Source organism: Anopheles coluzzii, chromosome 3, assembly GCF_943734685.1.
Source record: "Anopheles coluzzii chromosome 3, AcolN3, whole genome shotgun sequence".
NCBI lineage: Eukaryota > Metazoa > Arthropoda > Insecta > Diptera > Culicidae > Anopheles > Anopheles coluzzii.
Genome location: NC_064671.1, coordinates 54976299 through 54994750, shown reverse-complemented (window position 1 = coordinate 54994750; position 18452 = coordinate 54976299). Strand labels below are relative to the sequence as shown.

General features: G+C 41.9%; 2 protein-coding genes across 5 annotated transcripts in view; one reads left to right on the top strand and one right to left on the bottom strand.

The window, feature by feature from the left end:
- The window catches only part of LOC120955810 (patched domain-containing protein 3), a 35571-nt gene extending 28322 nt beyond the window's left edge, over positions 1–7249 (top strand). For all 3 annotated transcript variants that reach the window (XM_040376991.2, XM_040376988.2, XM_040376989.2), the window contains 2 exons: positions 3789–4315; positions 4385–7249. In XM_040376991.2, coding sequence (XP_040232925.1) covers positions 3789–4315; positions 4385–6070 — 2213 coding nt within the window. In that variant the 3' untranslated portion in view covers positions 6071–7249. The remainder of the gene's footprint in view (positions 1–3788; positions 4316–4384) is intronic.
- A 1500-nt stretch (positions 7250–8749) lies between these two features.
- Positions 8750–16192, bottom strand: LOC120955809 (telomere-associated protein RIF1). Of its 2 annotated transcripts, none has more exons than XM_040376987.2 (5): positions 16035–16192; positions 14897–15780; positions 14471–14828; positions 14201–14379; positions 8750–14030 (listed from the first exon to the last, which is right to left on the bottom strand). In XM_040376987.2, the coding sequence occupies exons 2-5, from the start codon at positions 15727–15729 to the stop codon at positions 9377–9379; spliced, it is 6024 nt and encodes a 2007-aa protein (XP_040232921.2). In that variant the 5' UTR covers positions 15730–15780; positions 16035–16192; the 3' UTR covers positions 8750–9376. The 2 variants fall into 2 exon arrangements, with proteins under 2 accessions (XP_040232921.2, XP_040232920.2); XM_040376986.2 differs by having other exon boundaries at positions 14897–15759.
- Between the last annotated feature and the right edge of the window lie 2260 nt (positions 16193–18452).

Genomic DNA, 18452 nt, shown 5'->3' with positions numbered 1-18452 from the left:
CCTTTCTAATATACATATATACATATGGCGTTCAAAAAGACGCTTTGAATTCGAGAAAACTAAAGCTAATTTGAGCATTATCTCCTTTCTCGGAGGACGGTGACAAGCCGCTAGCAGTACATAATTACCACAAGAATTCAGTAGTAGCTCATTACATCATTCTGTGGATCATTCTGCTCACACTAGATTCACCTTGTTTCGATCAGCAAACATGTTACCAGCCATTTAATGTACGGTCATTTCCACCCGTTGGCGAACCAGTCTTCAGCAACTTTGACCGTAAGCGTAGTAAAAGGATCCAAACGGTTGAAAATGACGCAGAGACACTGGTAACGCCTAGGCCATAAACAGAACAGGTGCGCAATGTACAACTGCACGTTGTCATAAGCAACGAGCGCAGGCGGTGTGTGTCCCTCAGATATCGTGGTCGACCGTTTACGGTTTATGACATAGCGCGGTGGCCAGCCGTAAGCCACGCCGTTGCATGATACCAAGGGGCCTCGAGCACTAGAACACGCTTGTTTTGCGAACGGATGAACATTATTCGGATGGTCGATAACCTTTGCAGCCGAAGAGAACCTCCGGTGTGGAAGTCAGTGGCCAACACGTGCTATTTCAACATCGGATCATGCTCGCAGTGCAACGTTGTGCAGCTTGGGTGAATTCATGCTTTCGCAAATAAACTGTCACCGCTGGCAACATCAGCCGAGGCCAAATGGTGAGGTTGTTGCTATTGCAGCACTCCCTCACGGCCAGTACACGTTGTGATGCGAAATATGTTCTACCATCCTTACGGTAATGTACTATTATGAATAGATCTCTCGCATGTGTGACTGTTTCGAATTTGGCTCTCCTTTCCAATCTGAAAATTGTCTCCCTTTGCGTAAATTGATTGATTATGTGCTTATTAATTTTTCCGATTCTCAGGAATTTTACTTCAACCATATCGTAAGTTTTATCAAGTTTGTTCCACGTCTGCTGGGATAATATATCATCAAATAGGGCATTGTTGCCAATTGTTACTAAATGACGCCCGTATTAAAGAAAACGCACACATTTCTCGATGCGCACTGCTCTTTCATTTCTTCTACTTTTCATGCCAAGTCAGCCCAGCCTCCAAAGCTCTAAACTTCGCGTTTATTTCAGGTCAATAAAAGAGATAACCTGATAGTGTCGTTCCTATCAGCACGGTGGCGTGAAAGTTTTGTGCACAACTGTGACCAGACGCATAAAATATTAATGAACGACTTTCTACGGCAGAGGATGTGGGTGACCTTTCACGGCTGAAGGCAGCCGACGCCGACACTTATCAGGCTAAGCAAGATAGTGCCTAAACTATTAAGCCGGTCAATAACCGCACGAAAGCGTAGATCGAGTGAGCCCGTGATCAATTGCAAAGTGTACACGGTTAGCTGCATATACCACCCGGTCTTCTGTAAAAGTGGTCCGACGAGCCAAACCGGAATCGGTACTCCCCGGATGCCATAGTATTGCCATTTTTCCTATATCCGGTCCAGTAAATGGTCAGCCATACAGCAAACCAGACCAGTTTCATTGTGCTCACGCCTTGCTTTCGTGACGACTGAACATAAAGCTGAAGATTGACCATATTTCATTGACGAAACAACCAACACGCTCTCCGGGGCTAAGGCGGCAAGTTGGTGCATTCATTCATGCGCAATCACAGCCACAATTTCGCTCGCTTTTTCCCTTCCTGATCCCGACCAGAGCTGGTAGTCCGTGCGAGTCCAATACGCGCTAAATACCGTTTCATTACAGATGGCTGCACTGCAGTTGATGATGCAGCAAACCATGCAGGAAATTGTCAACATGCCTGCCAAAATGGTACCGGTAGTCCGAGTGCAATTGTAGACTATCGCCGCATGCGCTTTTGCGAACTAAAAACAGTCCAGCAACATCGTTGATGAGTTATGGATCGTTGCTATTGGTATATTAATGATGGCGACAACGATGGCGGTGATGATGATGATAGGATGTGAATAGGGTTTCATATTTGGTACGACATCGATGTGACTTCTTCAAGCGTGCTAGGTAGGCTTCGGTTGCCATGATTCGTTAAGTTGGATACGGTTTGATTTTCGAAAACGTGAGAAGCACCAAAGCAACATATTTTCCACGATGTTCCACTTCCGGGGTTGTGGCAGCAGATGGCGAACCCCATAGGTGCATTGACTTGATTATTTTGAAGTATATTATTATCGCAAAAGAAATGCCACCGGCTCATCAAAAGCAAGTTCCAATTCAGTTCACAACAAGTCGCAACAAATTGTATGCACTTTTGTTGCAACTATTATTTCGTGAATATGCTACTCTTCTAGTTTTTGTGATCAATGAAGCTTAAAATATTAAAATATTGAAATGAAAACATTAGCCATACTTTCGTTTTTGTTGTTGCTGTTTCCATCTAAAGTGACAGGAAAAGTATTAGTTGCTTCGAGCAGTCTTTCTAACATTCAGCACGCGATCATTTGACGCTGACGCTTACAATTCGTCAAAAGCATTAAGCTAGCATGTATATGGTAGAGGCATTTCTGGAACATCTTCATGACCGAGGCCATCGGCACCAAAGAAAGAAAAGAGTTACTGAAACCCTTCGGCACAGTAAAACCCCAAAAACACACTGGAGAGAGATTCGGTGAAATGCCCCGGGCGATGGTATCTTTGGATTTTCAACCAAATTTCAACCATTTGACTTTACTGTCCAGAAACCACTTTTACCTCGCGTTACACGCACAGACACTGTTTACGACACACATACAGCAGCGCCCAATACACCATTGCACTGGTCAACGAAAGTGTGTCATTTGCCATCGGAGGCCCCACGGCGCGTCGGAGACACGTTACGTGCACCGGACGAGGACGACCTGCCCAACGGGCGATGGTGTGGCGATGGTGGATGCGGCATGATTTTCGCTTTTCAAAACACGCGCCAACCCGTCTCTATCCACTCTCTTCTTCGAGCTCTACACTTTTCAGCAGGTTCCAACGTGCCATGTTTCTTTTGAACATATTCGCAATGAACGGGGTACGAAAGCAAGATAGTGAGGGAAAAAAATGGAAACCATCGGGGATGTATTGGCCCACTGTGGAATGGCATACGCGACATTCCGATGGTAGGGTAAAAGGGAATACTTCTAAGTCGATTTGATTTCGTCCAAATTTCATTTTCTCAATGTCTTACAACTAAGACGGTTTATCTGAGAATTGAAAATTGAATGTAGTCGTAACCATATGAGCATATGTAAATTTGATTTTTGTTTGCTGTACAGTAGCACCACATTGCTACTGACTGTAGATGGGAAGGTTTATGTAAAGGCTACTTTATAATCCTTTTCCAAAACTAAGGCGGTGCTCTGGCAGCCTACAAGACACACAGACTCGAACAAACGTATATAGTTATATGGAGGACAACCGTAAGACATCTCGAACGAACAAGTTCAGCCAAATTCTATATACTTTTCTTATTCGATGTCTTGTTCGATTGGTGCTAGAGCGCCAATAAATATACGGGCTGACAATAAATAGGCATTTTTGAGTAACTTTCTAATGTTAACAGCATTACTGATTGCATACGTTGTTCAACAAATGTCACAAATTTGAACAGAGTTACGATAAACTTCTAATAAACTTCTAGAAATATTCTAGTAATGCCGACATGACCTTTGGTATATTACGCCTAGGAGTAGAAAATCATCAGTCTAGAGCAGTGGCAGAGCATCATGTTAGAATCATTTAAATAATTCGTCTCAATGTTTATATTCTTTCAGAAAAACGATCGTGGCTGTATCGGAAAATGAACACAGGTGGAATCAACCGCGACGATCCGGATAATCCTATCGATAATCGGGAGCATGTACTGATGGCATTTTTCCGCGAAACGATGGCACGGATACTGAACAAAGGCTGGACAAAAACCATAATTTTGGTTATATTTGCCGCCTATTTAGGAGGCGCCTGCTTTGGATTGACCAAGATCAAAGAAGGACTGGAACGTAGAAAACTGTCCAAGGCTGACTCGTACTCGGTCAAGTTCTTCGACCTGGAGGATGAATACTATCGAGAGTTTCCCTACCGCATACAGGTGATCGTGACGGGCGATCTCAACTATTCCGATCCACATACGCAGATGCAGATTGAGGATTTGATGCAATCGCTCGAAAACACCTCTTATGTCACCTCACCGCTCTACAGTGAATCCTGGCTGCGATCGTTCATCTCGTATGTCGATCGCAATAACGACTATCTCAATCTTACTTTGGACAGTGAGCAAGCTTTCATCGATGCTTTGCGAGAGGTAAGCTATGCCAAGGGAAGCAATCAATTGCATGTTTGAAACGGTAATAATGTTTTATCTTTTCCTTAGATTTGGCTGTTCCCGGCGAACCCCTTCTCGCTAGATGTCAAGTTCAACGAGGCTGGTACAAAAATACTTGCCTCCCGGTTTATGATACAGGCAGTGAACATAACTGATACAAATCACGAAAAGGTTATGGTAAAAGATTTACGGCAAATATGCAAGGATTCCCCCTTGAACGCCACCGTATTCCATCCGTACTTCGTGTTCTTCGATCAGTTTGAGCTAGTGCGACCCACGTCAATACAGTCAATGATTGTCGGTGCACTGATAATGATGCTGATCTCATTTATCTTCATCCCGAATTTCCTCTGCTCATTGTGGGTGGCCTTCTCTATCATATCGATCGAGCTGGGAGTCGCTGGCTATATGGCGCTGTGGGACGTGAACCTCGACTCGATCTCGATGATAAATCTGATCATGTGCATCGGGTTTTCGGTGGACTTCACAGCACACATCTGCTACACCTACATGTCCTCGAAGGCACGCACACCCGATGAGCGCGTGCGCGAAGCACTGTACAGCCTGGGCATGCCTATCGTACAGGGCAGCTTGAGTACGATTCTGGGCGTGGTGGCCTTACTATTAGCCGATAGCTACATCTTTCTGGTGTTCTTCAAAATGGTATTTTTGGTGATATTTTTCGGCGCAATGCATGGTCTGTTTTTGCTACCTGTTCTGTTATCCCTATTTGGACCGGGATCGTGTACATCGGGCTACCAACCGGATGACGACCACAAACTATCACCGGTAGAAAAGACCTACCCGCATCCATATTGCATCTCCCATCCCCAGCTAGCATTGACGGGTGCGTTCGGTAGTAAAAACTTCCTCGGTGCACCCTATAAAGCGTACGGCGAAGATAAGGACCTAGGCATTGGAACGTCTGGTGAAGATTCGAGCGAAAGCTCGAGCAGCAAATCTCAGCGCCGGCAGGCAATCGAGGATGAGAACACGCGACGTCGTTACGAAGAAGGATGGAGACGCTCGACGCACAATTTGACCGGCCAGAGCCAGTTTCAACCTATGCTCGATCTTTACGGACAAGAGGCCCTGTGGACAAAGACTACCGGTAAGGCACCACTGAAAATTGCCAACGGGCGTTACGGGTACGAAGACATGCTGCTAAACGTTGCACAAGGGCAAACTACAGTCAAACAGCCACGGTCTGCTGACTTTGAGCTGGACCGAACGGAGGACCGCCGCGATCGCAGAAAGTCGGATGACGAACGGTACAAGTCGCGGTACGAAGATAATCGAACGTTTGTCGATGATGAAATGCTAGACGACACCGACTATCAGCATACCAATCGCTACTACGTTTACGACACCAGCCACGTCAAGCGCCTCTCCAATGACAGTGGAGCAGCCGGTAGCAGCACCAACAATAATCCTGCCGGCACGAGCCTTCAGCATATGAGCCAAGCGTGCAGCAGTAGCAGCACGGCAGTCGACCTGCAACAGGGTGCAAACACTAATCGTAGAAAATTTTCCGACGAAAGCGACAAACGTCGGCGACACAGTGACGAAAGACGCCCAAGGAAGTTCTCCCCGCCCGAAGGCATCTACAAGCAGAATCCCCACCGCTCTTCGTCCCAGCATAATCTCTACTACCCGCGGCAACCGCCCCAGCGAACGGCCTCCCAAAGCAGCCTGCATCAGCTGCGCCATATGGGTGACATGAGATTTCCTTAACTCATCCTTACACACCCCACAACTGCGAGGGGATAAAGGATGAACTACTGATTCCATTGTAAACTGTGTACGTAAGAGTCAATCGAATTGTCCATGTGTGAGTGTTTGCGTATGTGAGTGTGCGAATGCGTGTAAGTGTGACTCAATGATAGAAAGCATTAAATAGAGAAAAAAACAAATACCATGGAATGAATGTTCTTAACCACAGCCTAATTGTAAGTAAAGGAAATTCCAAGCACTTCATGATTAGTTTTACATGGCTCACACCTCACCGTTCAAACGGATGCCACCATAGTTAGATAAGCCACGAAACTACGAAGCTCATGACGCTCACCATTTCATTAACGTGTACTGTTTAAATTAACTTTATTACTATCTACGGTCGCTTTCTGTACAAGGCAGATGCTTTGCAGGTTTAGCTAAAAAGGGTGCGTTGGCGAATAGAATCGGTCAGTCTTATTCATTTTTTACTGAAGCAGACTTGTGGATAGGGCTTATTTGCGGTACTGGTTGAGGTTTGATACAGGACTAGTTGTTTCGTGTTAGTAGATTATAAAATGTCTTCATCCATACAAGCAAACAAACAAAAAACACCTAAGCAAGAAAGATTAAATTTGGAATCCTCATCAATGCATCCCAAGCTTAGTATGTAGCGCGATAGAATTATTATGCATATGCTTATGACAGAGGGGATACGAATTGTCCTGTATAGAGAAGTTCAGACGAAATGACGTGGCTGCTATTATTGGCTGCTGAAGGACTATTCAGCTCAGACTGGTACTGTTTAGTGATGGCTTCTACTCTGTGCATGGCTTCCGATGATTGACTTGATGCTAACAGATAAGATGTGTATAGTTTGCTAGTAATAATATCTTCCTATTCCTGAATGAGCATATGTACGACGCTTCATTATTCAAATTATATTACTCGTGATTTTTATTTACCATTCTCATACTTTGTTTTTCCCCCACGGGTGTGATTCTTCCACTAGGCTTAAAAAACGCTGTTGACTACTAAAAGTCATAGGAAAAGAAATAAATAAAATGATAAACAAAGCAAGGAGCAATTACATTGGGCAAAGGATATTAAGATAAGCTATACGAACGATAGCCTGACTTCGATGATGGCTATATTTAAGAAACGATTTGGTAAATAAAATCCAACACTGAAAACCATTAATCGTCCGTCGCATCGTTTGAAATGAATAACAATTTGAGAAAGTGAATCGCTCTCTAGTTGGCCTGTTCACTAAATAGCACATCGTCGTGAAATGGTCCAGTTAGCAATAATTTGCCTGGAAACTCAGTCCTTGACTGCAGCTTCTCATCCATATAGAGATCTAATCTCTGACAGGTCTTGCTTCACCTGATCCAGCTTTCGAGCTTGCTGTGTGCTTCTGCCCCTCTTGAGGAACTGGCGATCGCTGTCGAACACCTTCTTGGTGGGGCATGAGTCCGACATCCTCATGACATTCCCCAACCATCGTATCCTGCCAGCCTTCGCTTCCATCAAGATGCTCGGTTCGCAAGCTCGTGGTGCATCCTTCTCCTCCACACTCCATGCTCGAACACACCGCCAAAGATAGTCACGTTGGACAAGTAACAAGTAATTACACACTCTAAAACCAAAATACTTCAAATTTACAATAAAAAGTATCATGTGTTGTCACTTTTCAACTTATCCCCATCATCGTACCAATTACCAATCTATGCTGAAACTGAGCTTGAACCTACACTGGTTAGGAACTGATTGCTTTACGATATGGACGGCGATCTCACTGTCGTGCGGACACTACTGCAGCAACTGCCGAAAAGCGGTTGTAGCGCCGGATGAGTAGGATTTAACTTCTTATAAGATTTAACGTCATTCAGTTCTATGCGCACAATAAGATGATAATAAGAGATGCGGAAATAAGAATAATATCATACTCATTCTCTTTTTCTGAAAGAAATTAGATACCACTAGGAATTAAGATTGTACTCTGGGCTGTGGACGATTGACTAACCGTTGTTGAATGTCGTGAATATTTTTCAGCAATTTTTGGAAAATTATACTAATGTTCAATTTACTTAGCTACTGATCTGGCGCTACAAACGCTACGGAGTCTTGAACTGTTGGTGAACTATCAAAAATCGCTCACATTCTTCACCTAATACTTTGGGTTACCACGCTCTCCTCATGCTCATGATCTTGTGAGTGGGGGCACCCTACATGGGAGGAAAAGCTGCAAAAGGTTGAAACCCACTGGGATAGAGGAATTTTGTTTTTTTTTTTTTTTTGAAGATGGAATAGTTTTTATCCTCTTAACTCAGCTGTTCCACCTATGTTACAATGATTCTATGATGAAAGAATTACCGTTTGATAGTAATGAAACAATCTCATTACGTATGTCACACATTGATACATATGTGTTCAAATAGCCCAGCGTACTGATATAAAGATGAAAGATGAGCTTTTTAAAAATAAAGTTGAAGGTAAACAAAGCATTTAATTTCGGGGTCTTCATTCGTAACCGTGAATATATGTGAGCCGCGGCAAATGTATTTTCAAAGCCAAGTGAGTGGTCCGTGATCCAAAAAAGTTTGGAGAGCGCTGTCTTACAAAGCACGTTTGTGTAAAGCAGATATGGATTTCGGAATGGGCACGAGGAGCTTTAAGGCGATTAAGGCTTCTAGAAAATTACTATTGTTAGTTTTTATATAACTTAATTTTATTCAGTAATATAAATGTGCAAATTATCAGGATAAGGTTTGATTTGTTGTTCCCTCGTTAGTGTTTTGTCCTTTCTTTCCTTCGTCCTAGTCTGTTATTTTTTACTTTTTTCCGTTCTTAAGCTTGCTATTATAACACTTACAACACTTCTTATGGACAAAATAATGAAAAATATAAGTTAAAGTGCGTACGCATCAAATTACCTATAAAAGAGAGCCTAAGTTACTAGCTAGAAGCTAATATGTTACAGGGTATCAATGCAAAATGTTCTTCGTATTTGTTGTACTGATTACATAGACAGAATTCAGATTTCGTTACATTTAATTACTACCATGGAATCAAGAAGGTTTTTTGTACAGTATTGTTATGGCGTTGAATATTTTATCGTTTAAAGAAATTCAATGAAAACCGGAAAAAAAAAAACAAGTACAATAAAAAGTTAATTATATTACAATAAATACTTAGCGTCATCTGAAACGACATAGTAAAATAATATTTTCTTCTAGTAGATATTGAAGGACTATTCGTAAATTTAATTCACCAACACGCACAGCAGCAGTTGTTGTCAAAATACGTAAATGAAGGCTGCAACGATCACTCTGAAGAGGAAGATTTGAAGTAATGTTCTAACAATGCCATGATCTCCAAACGACTTTTACGCGCTAGTCCTTGTTTCAACAGCTGCTCCCGAAGTTCTATTAACTTTGGGCTATCTGTTTCAATGATGGGCAAGCTTAATAGATTTTCGTAAATGTTCTCTATTAACCGAATTGTTTCTTCTTTTTCGTTCTGTGGAACAGCAGGAGTTTTATCACCCGACGGTGCATTGTACGCAGTATGCAACTGCTTGAATACATGATCCATCATCGCCAAGGTTGATAAACGTTCACAAACCTTAGCGTTGGAGTTTTCCTGTATGGCATGGTCCAGGAATTCCACCGAATGTCGCTCGGATAGCTCATCCAGCACTATGTCACGGGTTTTTGAATCATCCGACATTTTTGACGAAAGTTCCTTTGTTAAACTTCGAATTGTCTTTGTTTTTTCCAACGTTTTTCCAGCCGCAATGTAGCGCTCAAACATATCATCCAGTGAGTAACGGTTCATCACATGCTCCAAAACGGCATCCTCAGAAGGGAAAATGTGTTTACTCTGTGTTTCATTAGATTTTTCTAAAATTTCTGAGAATCCTTGCTGTTTGTTTAATGGATCTAATGTTTTCTGTTCTTTTCCATCGTCTATTTTTGATTTCGAATTAGATTTGTTTTCATTTCCATCCACATCCATACAGTCAGAGGAGACCTGCAGCGCGGTCATATTATTCGTACCATCGTGCATCATGAACTCGTGCTCATCCAACGATTCCGGCGAAGATGTTAGCTCCTCTTCCTCACCTTCCATATTCTCGTCATTCGGTGCATTCTCAGAGATCGCGGCATCCATTTTCTTTGCTGCATTTGTCTGCTCGTTGGTAAAGTTTTGCAGTTCTGAAATGCTATCTGATTTGCTTTTACGTCTCATCAGAAACTTTGCCCTATCAGCTGACGACATAATGTTGCTGTTTAGTTGCAGACTGCGACTCACCGATGCTGGACGACACTCTTCCACTTGTCGAATGTATTCCTTGGTAAGAGATACAGGAGGATCGTGAAAACTTACGCGTTTTCGCTTGTTAACCGGTGAATCAATATCATCACCACTCTCATCCTGGTTGTGCCTACGTTTCAGTATGCTACCTGCTGGCGATGCTTTTGGTGAAGGAAGTACTTTCGAGAAAACCAAGTACTGGGATGGATTATTGTGACTCATTTCCTCTCTTTCTTTCAACGTTTCTAAGGCTGTGCTGTCATCAACTGGTGCTGAAGAAGCGGCACTCCCCACAATGGCTCTCTTGCGCATCATGAGACGGTTTGCGGTAGCTGATGATTGGCCTCCCTTCGGTGTCGATGCATTTTGGGGAGGAGTGTTCGGTTTTGGAGATTGATCGGTTTGTTGGTTGCGAATCAAATTGATCAGTTGTGCACCACGCCCACCCATACCGATCATACTTGTCCTTGGACTTCGTGTAATAGACGGCTGCTGCTGACGGCGAGCTTTAAGTCCACTACCCGATCCTGAAGGAGTCTGCGGTGTTGGGTCGGGCTTAGTGCGACGGGACATAAGAGGTGTTTGAACGGGTGTGTTGCTGGTTGGAATTATTTCCCGTTCTCTACCAACAATCCGTCCAGATGAACGTCTATCAGCGCTACCGGCCAACTCTCCACTATCCACGCATTTAGTCATGGTACCTTTCTCTTCCGAAATTGGAGAAATATTCAATGTACTATTCAACAAATCGGCATTCCTATCTTCCACACCGGCAAGATCTGGCGATGATACTATGCTACGATTGAGCGACTTATTCAGCGGCTCCATCTCCTCGTCCAAATTCTTAATAGGAGAAAGTTGTTCCATGCCAAGTTCTGATTGTTCACAGGTGGATTGCTCTACAGATATCGGTTGTTCTGGACACATCTTAGGGGTGCAATCGGCATTCGTATCTACATGCGTGGCAGGAGTAAGGTGTGATACACGATGTTCTTCGGATGGCTGTGATTGCTGTGCATTGCAGCTAGAAAGTTTCTCGTCGTTTTGCGTTACCATCGCTGAGCTGATGGGATGAGAGATGTCTTTTGGTTCACTTCCATCGACGTCCTGCAATGGCTTTCCGAGATTTACAATCGGTTCCAACACAACTAATGGACTGAACCGTGCAACCTTGGGGCTAGACAAACCGCTCCGATTCTCAACTAGTTTACATTCATCTTTGTCATTAGTGGTGCTGTTGGACGAGCTGCCGATCTGTAGCGCTTCTCTCATTGCGTTGTTGCAGGCATCATTAGTGTTTTTCGATGGCGTACCTTTGCACATTATTTCTTGCTTATGAATTGATCTGGAGGGACTGTATAATAATGTTGCCACATTCTTATTTTCCAACAATTTCTTTGGCGAAAAAGCAACCAACTTGCCAATGTTCTGCTTGTTATCTTCCAGAGACAGCCGAGAGGAGCGTCTGTTTGGGGACAGCATAACGGTTGGACTTGTTACTACAGCATTTTGTTGTTCACAAGCAGAACTCGTTGAAGAACTTTGTTGGTGTGTTTCCGGTTTCGTAGTGCTGTCATCGGAGGCAATCCCTTTATTAGGTGATTCTTTTGTTTCTGTCGGTACAGTTACCCCAGTTTCTTTCTTTTGATTTGGAAGTACAGAATTGTCTGATTCATTATTTTGTACGTCGTTTACTTTAGTGCCTGTGCTAGTATCAGAAGCATTCATTTCTTTGATGGGCGATAGATGAGGGGTTTCGTCTTGCAGCGTGATCTCTTTAGTTTGCTTCATGTCTGTGCTTGGCGCCGATGGGGCGATTGTTTTTTCTTTCGGTTCTTGAGCCTTTGGCTTTGCAAAGGATGTTCTTCTGTTAGTCGTTTCAGATGAGTCGGATTGAGATGATTCGATTACATCATCCGATACATCAGCTTTGGATTGATGTTGACTCGACGAAGACGGCGTTGAATTGGTAGCTTGTTCGTCATTGTCAAACTTTAACAGTTTTCTAGACATTCGCCTTTCTCGTTGTTGTGTTCCTTTCGATTTAACTGCCTTTGACGCAGAAGCACTCTTGGTGTCTTGGTTTATAATTTCACCATTATTTCTTTTTTTCTCGTTCCCCATTTTTTGACTCGACATACTTTTCCGTCTTGTGGTTCTCGTTTCCAATGATTCCGAATGCCGGGTGCGTGACAAATTCATCACATTAAGATTTTTACCTTCCACTGTGTCGATGCGCAGTTGATCTAAAATAGATTTTCTTCGGTTTTGTTGCTTTTCGGCCGCCTTGTCTTCCTCTGATTCGGTTTGCCCCTCCTTTTCTAAGGATGTTACAGATTGGTCACGCAGAACATTCCCATTGTTGTTTTCTTTATCTAAACGGTGCGTCTTGGAATCACATGCACTGTCCGTTGTCGTCGATATAAGTGGATCGCTTTCTACTGTCGATAAAGTTTCTATGATTTCTTTTGCTGCAATACTGCTTTCTACCGGGTTTGGAGGCGCGTTGTCAACAGTGGTGACAGCAGCGGTAGCTTTAGTACGTTCCTGTTTTAACGAAGCAACACCCTTACTTGGTGTCCACGGTTTTATAACGAAACTGTCTTGCGATTGGCTCATATCGTTGTACAATGCAGGGATATCTGTTCGCTTCTCCATCATTTTTTCCCGTTGATGTTCGGTTAGCATTTCCGGTTGGAACTTCCATACCTTTTCTATCACCACGAACTCATCGTCAGGTGTTTTACGTGTTGGAGTTTTGGTGTTGCTAATGTTACCTTCACAGGCGATCATACGCTTTTTCATTTCCACAGTTTTCCAACCCTTTTTTAAATCCTCTGGTAAATCTAATAAGGTCTTGAGTAACATTTTGTAATTCCATTTCACATCATTGGACTGAGAGATCAAATCCGTAGTCATTTCCTTCAGAAGCATTTTGTTGGATACAACTTTAAGTGTTTTTTTCACTTCGTTCATAGCCAACCCATTTTCATTCGAAACCATCTCGTTAATTGCATTCCTTATCGGTAACACCAAGATCAATATATCTCTGGCGTCCAATTTTTCCAAAAGTTCCCGGAAGCAACGTACCATTACCTCCACGCGATCCAGATTCGATTTGTAGGCGAGCCCTTTTCTAGAAACATCTTTAAAAAGCTCCAACACTTTTACGGGTGGACTTGTAGCTTCGAAGTGCGCTGGCAGTGACTGTATTATGTAACAGAAGAAATCTGCCAGAACTGCGAGATTGTAACCATGCTTTGCGACCGTCATGGCTTTTATCATTTCGCAGAATGTATTTTTTAATTCGCAACATTTTGAGTCATGCTTTACCACTTCATCATACAGCTTAGTCCAGAGTTCCTTCACGTTCTCAACTAAAAGTAGCTGGTCATATTCCAATGGGTACAGTAAAAAGGACATCACTGTGGTTTGATGAGCTAGAAATCCTTCCGAATCGGCACTCATTTGATCAGCAAGATGATTTCCCAACAGTATGTAAATGCGAGTTCGTATCGTGCGAAACTGAATGCTGTTATTGGTACTGTTTTTGTCTTGATGGGAAATGTATTGGATAGTTTTCTGAAGCATGTCCCAATACGCGTTTTGAGCGGAGTATCTTTTCAGATCAAATAAGCAGTTTGTTATTTCTTCACTTTTCCTGTAAGACAATAAGTGGATTTGTTTGGGAAGTTAGATAAAAAAATCAAAAAAAATTAATATGTAAAACAAATTTATCTTTTTACATAAAAAAAAATTAATATGGAGAACAGCATCACAGAACTGATCTACATGATTTTTTTAACTATTTTAATATAAAAATATACTCACGAATCAGGAAACGGAAGATGAGAGTTTAACACAAATGGCATAATCATCTGATAATTAAACATCAACTGCTCTGGTGAATCGTATCCAATTTTGACGTGAAGTAAATCACTCTCCGCAATGATTAACAATGTATCATACAGTAGATCACGGAGGGCAGTGTCGTGCTTGGAGTTAAGACACTGCAATAACAACAACAAAAAAAGTCCCATGTGAAATTAAAATCTCCATTCGGGTATATTACACCGCAACGGGATGGGTGGATTTTCTTACCAGTTTTAAAAGCGCGTTCATGTCCTCTTTGATCCACTGCAACATATCATTTTTGGGAATCGTTTTCTCGTTTTGAATGCGTCTTATCAAATTATTCCAAACACATCTGTTAACTGCTCTATAATCAAGATGCTGCATTTCTGAGAGCAGTACAGTACACTCAATACAGGAATCAATTATTAATTTTGCTTTTGTCGAAAACAGCATATCAGAAATGGCCATTTCAGTTTGAGGGAATTCAAAAGATAGTGTTGAACCACTATTGTCCGGACAGGTAAGTAGCGTTTTACAAATATCCGTGGCTGGTCCTAGAAGATGAATTAACGCAATGCCTGATAGTTGTTTGATAGACTGATACCTAAAATAAATTAATTTAAAAAACTGTTAAACTTGAGTGCACTTTTGCAAACATCGTGATTTACTTACATTTTACCCGGAGCACCGAGCTCTTTATATGATTCATCAAAATAATAGCACAAGGGCGTCTTAAATGAAGGTCCAAAACAGAAGTATATAAATGGTTCAAAAATAGTTTCGGCCATAGTGTCCAATTGCGGACGTAGTTGGCATAGCAGGTACCACCAGATGTCAAATTTTTTCAATGCAATTGTTTCCGTTTTGGATTTGGAGCTTTTCAGCGGAATGCATATCAACTTCACCCGTTTAGGTATGTTGATCTGTTTGTTATTGGCAAAGATTTCAACCAGTAACCTCCAGCAATCAAATGATTGTTCCCGGATTGATAGCTCTGGAGAACGAAATCCAGCTTCAACGATCGATAAGAACATGTTTATGATTGTCGAGCCCTGGCAAAGATCTCGATTCATAATTCGCACCAGAACCGACCATACCCGATGCCAGTTGGGATCCTTCTCGCTGCGGGCTATATCTAGCAGGGATGTGTATTCCTTGCTGACTATCTCTCGTAATTCACTCCATGATGAATGATCTTGATAGTCCGTGGCACGGATGTGGACCACAGCAGACTCAAATGCATCCAGAGCTAGCTCTCTAGTTTTAGCCTTTTCTTCGAACATCAGGCGCCCAACATCGATGAGCCAAAATTTAAGTTCATCCTTTTCGATGCTGCGCTTTTTGTCGCATTCTTTCTTGTCGGATTCTTCCGCTGCGGTACAACATACTGTTTTAAGCTCGATCAAGATGCTATCAAGTTCATCATAGGATGCCAAACGTAGAGCTTCCCGTAGACGATCATAAAGCTCATGGCCAGGTAGGGAGTGGTGGTGGCTTGGAGTCATCGTTTCACACGTTTACAGTTCCCGGCCTCTCTGGAAAAGTGGAATTAGCAACTGCGAATGTTGTAAGATTCATTTGCACAGACTAAGGATTGATTCAAAGATTGAAAACATCAGACAACTAAAATCTAATTCGACCATTCGGTCTTAACATTGCTTCAGTCATGTATGATGAAAAGAAAACAAAGGATGGAACCTTCTCTTTCACACTAGCACTGTACCCAGTCCTACAACCATCTTCAAGGTACCTTTTAAAAACACCTCTTGCAAGCTAATAAAACCGGTACCTTCGACATTGTTTCAATTACCTATGCTTCGGGAAATAGAAGAACTATCACAATCCACACAATTCGTTGTTTTAACCGCGTAAAAACAAAATTCTTTCCACTGCTATTACAATCCGCACTATCAGGGAGTAAACAATTATTGGCGCGCATCAGCTGCAATAAACACAAGGTTTATAGAAGTTAGAAGTTAGAACAGATGTCTTGACCTTTCTGCTATGCAGTTTTCGAACATTCCCAAGTAACCGTCCAAATAGACGTACAGCGACAACGTCGCGCGTGACAAAAAGTAGCTCAGTTTTGCAAATATTTGTACGGGGTGGATTGCCCGTACTCGCTAGCGTAATTTATATTTTCCCTAGCGCATGTGGCGTCGGTTGGTGGAAGTTTTTTATAGTAATCGATGGAATGGTCGAGCCGGATTTAAAAATTAAATACAGTGGAACGACGATTTTCCGGGGACGGATTAACCGGTGGCGGCTTAAACGTGCGCATGAACTTGACAGTTGGTCTATAGCGGCGAACATTTTCTGCGATGGAACGGTTACCAAAAAAAAAAAAAATTGTTATGCAGCAATCTAGTGTCTAGTGATATTTTTTAACATTATTTTTGACAAAAGACAATTGTTAAATATATTGTTATTGATTCAAAAAATATTCTACTGATGATTTATCGATTAGTTTAATATGAATTTCTAGCAAAACCAGTGATTTTTAAATTTTGTTCATGAATTTGACATTTTTGAACCATTATTCGTGGTATTCATTTAATCGGCATTCCGGTCACGACCCAAGTGCCACAAATCCACTAAACGACCACTAAACGGCTTCTAAACGACTTAAGCACTCTACTTAAACGGAATATAGAAAGACTTCGTTTAGCAGACGGCAAACGACTCATGCGTTCTAAAAATAGCAAAAAAGCTGGTGGCGCTATCTGTTGGTGGGATACCCCAACCAGCTGATCTTCATCGCTTGGAGGAGAGCTTTCTCATTTCCTCTGTACTGTTGTATGGTTTCGCATTGAAGTTATGCATCGCTAGAACTAGAACGGCGATACGATTGTTTAAATACTAAACTCCAACGGAAACCACCAGCACTGAAGCAAGTGAGATTTGAGTAATGGTCGTTGGTGTTGATATCCACGTATTTGACCACACGACCATTCATATAGATTTTTGCTCAGAAAGTTAGAAGGCTATATAGGTCATGATAAGATGAAACTTGTCGAAACACATTGCAAGAAAAGGATAGCAATATAATGATGAGTTGTAATACGCCATCTATTGATGAAACCAATGAAGCTGTGAAGCTTTCATTTTTTTTTCTATGGATATTCAATTTTCCAGTCGTTTAAGCTTAATCTGTGGCGCTTGGGGAACTGCCCGGATAATCGACGTTCTACCACCGACAAACCGATGTGACACTTCGAACAAAAAGAGCTTCAAAAGTTGTCTCCTTATTTCAAATGAAAATACGTTAAACACTAGCGCCATCACTATAATGATTCGCTTACTACACTGACACAGAGAAGAAACTACTAAATCCCTTTTTTGTTTTTCTTCGCAAATTCCATTGCGTATTGTTTTATGTACTTCTAACATCTTTTGCATTGATTTGGAAACTTATAAAATGATTTTCCTGGGTGTTTTGTCCAATAATTCTCACAAAATCGTGCCTCACACTTCCTTCGCAATTTGTATTTAGAAAAGTTGTTTAAATCGAAGCAGCAGTGAACAGAGCTTACTTTGACAGAAGTGATCGCCTCACTAGTAAATGACAGTACAGGTGTCCCCCGAGATACGACTGTATTTGGGACCGAAAAAATGGCCCAAAGCAAAGCGTAAGTCGAAATAGTCGTATGTCGAATATCTGTCAAAGTTAAGTTTAAAACCGAAGTTGAAGAGGCGAAATCTATGATAACGTGATTTTTATTTGAAATAATGTTTGATAATGTATTAATTTTACACCGAAAGTCGTTTACGCGATATAAATATCAAAGATCGGCTAGTTGTAGAATCTTTTAAAATGTGTTTGCAACGGTTTTCAGCACATAAATTCAAAAAAATACATCAATTTCTTCTCACTGACAACTTTTAACTGTCAAAATCAAAATCGTCGTATCTGCGAATCGTCGTAACTCGGGGGACGCCTGTACTTGCGTGTGGAACACTTTTGTAACGCCAGTGTCACGTCGGTTTGTCGGTTGTTCTACTGTAGTTTTTTCATCGTTTTTTTGTCACGAAAATGGTTGAAATGCATGCAAAACATGTGCATTTACCTTTTACAAAACTTTTCTCCTCCGTATTAAGTAATAAACATAGAAAAATAACTTTATGAGAATTGCACGCAAAATTGACAAATATTTGAGCATTTTATTGCTCCCGTTGCCTTGCGCCTTGCCGTTGTATGGCAACAGCGAAATTCGCTCATCACCAAGAT